Raw genomic sequence first — 3,750 nt, forward strand, 5'->3', positions numbered from 1 at the left:
ATGACTAAGTAAGAACCCCTTGGGGACTGACAGCTAATTGAATTTGGGAGGAATTCTGTGCAAACAAGTGTGAAAGAGTTGAAAGTTCTTCTATTCCTAACATTTTGTTGTTGTTTTCTTTGTTAGGAAAAATAATTCCAATAGTCTAAATCGGATGAATGGTGTTATGTTCCCAGGAAATTCACCAGGGTACTCTGACAGGTAAGGTTTGTTTCGGGAGATTTCTGGATAAAAGCAAGGGAATAGCTGGTTCAGCTCCCTATTCCCTGTTCTGATCCCAAATAGATGAGGTGTGGCATGGGAACTGGGGGAATGGGGGGGAGAGGAGGCATGATCACACACACTGGGTATTGCTCGGGTCTCTTTGTAACCTGATTGTTGAGAAATCTTTTTGGCTATTAAAGGTTTTTACCCCAGTTTGCACATTGTAGGCAAGGAATGTCTTATTCCATGTAAAACAGCCAAGCCTCTCACCATGGCCTGGGGCTGTGTCAGGGCAGGGTTGGGTTGGATATTAGGAGCAGGTTCTTCCCCCAGAGGTGTTTGGGCACTGACCAGCTCTGCAGGACAGTGTCACAGCTCCAAACCTGACAGAGCTCCAGGAGTGCTTGGCCAGTGCTCTGAGGGTCATGGTGTGACTGTCAGGGATGTGCAGGGTCAGGAGTTGGACTGATCATCCTTGTGGGTCCCTTCCAGCTCAGGAGATTGTGTGACTCTCTGGCCTATTGCTTTTGTTTAGTTGATCTTTGAAAACAGGGTTATAGCTGCTTTCTGCCAAACAGGAACAAACTAGTTTACTGAAACCTGGGATAACTTTTGATTGTTATTTCCAAAGATCCAATGTCAATGGCCCTGGAACCCCCAGACCTGTTAGTCGGACGAAGGTTTCCTTGTCAGCTCCCATGACAACAAACGGTTTGCCAGACAGCACAGAACACAAAGAGCCAAGCTTGCAGCAGCCAGAGGAGAAGAAACACAGGTTTGTGAAGAGCAATGTGCTTGGAGTTTGTAGTCTTCTCATTTTTTATACTTACATTTGAAAAAGCAGTTTAAAAGAGACTGGACATCTGAGGGATGCCTGGAGCAGCTTTGCATCAGGAGTGATGGCTTTGAGGGTTTCTTGTTTAATAAGTGAGTTCTGTTATCTGTTATGGAGTGTTTAAATTGAAGTAGCTGCTACTGGTGGTTTTTTAAAAGTGTGACAAGATACAGAGTGTTTTTCTTCAATAAAAGCTACAGCTGCTTCTGTTGTTGACAGTGAATCACCAGCGTCGGAAGCAGAAGGTGCTCAGAGCAGCCCCGTGAAAAATAAGCACTCTGAGGATGATCCTGCAGAAGCAGAAGGACATGAGGTAAAAAGACTTAAATTTGACAAGGAAGGGGAAGCCAGAGATGCACCTAACCAAACTGCCTCCAGTGAAGTCTCTTCAGGCATGGGAGAAGAGACAGAAGCATCCTCTACATCTCAGGATAAAGAAAAAGATGCTCCTTGTGCCAGACAGCACTGTACGGAGGAGGAGGAGGAAGAAGAAGGTATTCCAGGTTTTACTGTCTTTGCTCTGGGCATTTTCCAAGGAGTTGGGATATTTTATTTTTTTTTGCTGCTGGAATTGTTGAATGTCTCCAGTTGTGCTTAAAGATGAGCTGTTTGTTCATACTTCAGTTTCACCTTATTTAACAATTCTGTTATTTCATTCTTTGTCTTATATCTCCATTTAAAACTGACAAAAAATGGTACTTAAAATCTTCTTGGGCCATGAGGGTGGTCACGGTGCACCAAGAATTCCAAGAATCTCTGCTTTAATGTGTCAGCAGGTGTTCTCCTGCGTCCAGAAGGGTCATAGGTCATACCTGTGTTTGACTATTTATTAATAATGTCAGTTAATTAAATATGGACATAAATTTATGTTCCTTCACTGAGGAGACTCAGCAACAATCTCTCCACATCCTGTTGGAAAAATTACCTCACTCTAAGTAATGAAAAAACAATAACTGCAGTTAAGAGACTGTATATTGATACATATTTATGTATTATGATCTATTTTTACATGTTCTCCAATGTTCTCTTTATTTATTTGTGGCTCATGGGTTTCTAAAATGCTCCTCTAGTCCATGATGGTTGGACACTGCAGCAGTGATGTTTTCACCATTCCCAAAAGGCTTTCTGAAGGCAAATGAGGGATGTGGAGAAGCAAGAAAAAGTCACTTGTTAGACATGTCTTTATGCACTGAAGCTTAAGTGAAACTATTCATTACAATAATTGGGCTTTATTTTGTGGTATATTGGGATAGTTTGGCTGTCCTGACAAAGGTGTCTAACACATCTAATGAAATCTGGGATTGTCTTTCCTGTCCTTTGCTGTATGGTGGAATTACTGCTCAGCACAGCTGGGAGGGCAAAGCAGCAGGATGAAGGCAGGTTTAAAAATGCCTTAATTCTGTTTTTTTCCTGTTTCTAGAGTCCTTCATGTCTCCCAGAAATGTTGGCCCAGACAGAAAGGATCAAGAGAAAGACACTGAGCCCTCAAGTGTGAAGGAGGAGAGCTCTGAGGACAACACTCACATGGAGGAGTCCGACCAGTCCCAGGCAGGGAAGGATTTACACTCTGCTGACAGTGAAATCAGTGCATCTGCCACTAGTGGAGCTGACTGCAGTGAAACAGAAGAGTTGGGCTCCTATGCTAGTGAAACTCCAGAAAGTTCCTCAGAGACCCCCATGGAAAACAGTGATGAAGCCACAGAAGCTGCAGATGAACCGATGGAGCAAGACTAACCACCCCCAACTTAGCTGCAGTATTTTCCATAAGGCTCCAGTTTTACACTGTATAAATAATTTTATGTAATAAAGTGGACCTTTAGTTTTACAGAAAAAAAAGGAAAAAAAAAAAGAAGCAGGTTGTAAAATAAATTTCTCCATGGATTTGAACCTTGAAAGAGTTGTACATGCTAAGAACTGTGACTACCAACCAGCTCCTTCAGGTCCTGCTTTACCGCTGACCTTTCCTTTGGTCAAATCAGTGGTTTGTGTATAGTTTTTTTTATTTAGAATAAAAGTTTTTAAACTGGAAGGTAATTATAATTTTGACAACTTTTTTGGAGATTACCACACCCTAGTTGTATGTAAGCAAGAAAGCTTTTTTCTCTTTTTTTTTTTTTTCTTGTCTTTCTTTTTTTTTCCCCTCTCTGACAGCTCTAGCAGTTCCTTCATATTTTGGTTACAGTTTCAACATTTGACATGTGAAATATGGGGTTTCAGGCTGGGCTCCAGATTTGGATTGGAATACACTCTATGGAACCTTCTGTTGTGTGTCTCAAATGTGTTACATTTCACACACACATCTCCAGGCACACACACACACCTGTGTGTGCCCTCACTGTGCCCAGGGGGAAGGGTGGATTTGTCTGTTTCTGTAGAAGAGAAAAATACAGCAAAATTCTTTTTTTTCCTATAGGTAAAGACTTGAGTTCACCTCTCCAGGCACTTTGTTTTGCCTCTGGAATCAAACCAAACCAAACCAAATGAAATCTGGCCCGTGTGAAACCCTGGAAATACTAACACTGTTGAAAACACCAAGAGTTAAACACATTCCAAGAGAACTGTTCGGATGACAACACTTTTGTATACTCCTGAGGTGCCTGAGTGAAAGGATTTCATTTATTTGTGAGCAAATGTGCTTTTCTGTTGAGAACGCTGTAATCAAAACATTAGCTGAAACTTTTGTAGAAGAAACGTTTGGAGAGAAGCAAATC

At 41.7% G+C, this 3,750-nt stretch overlaps 1 protein-coding gene across 1 annotated transcript in view; it reads left to right on the forward strand.

Annotated features, from left to right (window-relative positions):
* The window catches only part of PPP4R2 (protein phosphatase 4, regulatory subunit 2), a gene marked incomplete at its 5' end in the record, with an annotated part of 25,457 nt that extends 22,684 nt beyond the window's left edge, over positions 1–2,773 (forward strand). Inside the window, 4 exons of the mRNA XM_009084721.1 lie at positions 127–201; positions 836–979; positions 1,259–1,533; positions 2,460–2,773. Coding sequence (XP_009082969.1) covers positions 127–201; positions 836–979; positions 1,259–1,533; positions 2,460–2,773 — 808 coding nt within the window. The remainder of the gene's footprint in view (positions 1–126; positions 202–835; positions 980–1,258; positions 1,534–2,459) is intronic.
* Positions 2,774–3,750: the final 977 nt, after the last annotated feature.

The sequence above is a fragment of the Acanthisitta chloris genome, unplaced genomic scaffold (genome assembly GCF_000695815.1).
Source record: "Acanthisitta chloris isolate BGI_N310 unplaced genomic scaffold, ASM69581v1 scaffold4651, whole genome shotgun sequence".
Classification (NCBI taxonomy): Eukaryota; Metazoa; Chordata; class Aves; order Passeriformes; family Acanthisittidae; genus Acanthisitta; species Acanthisitta chloris.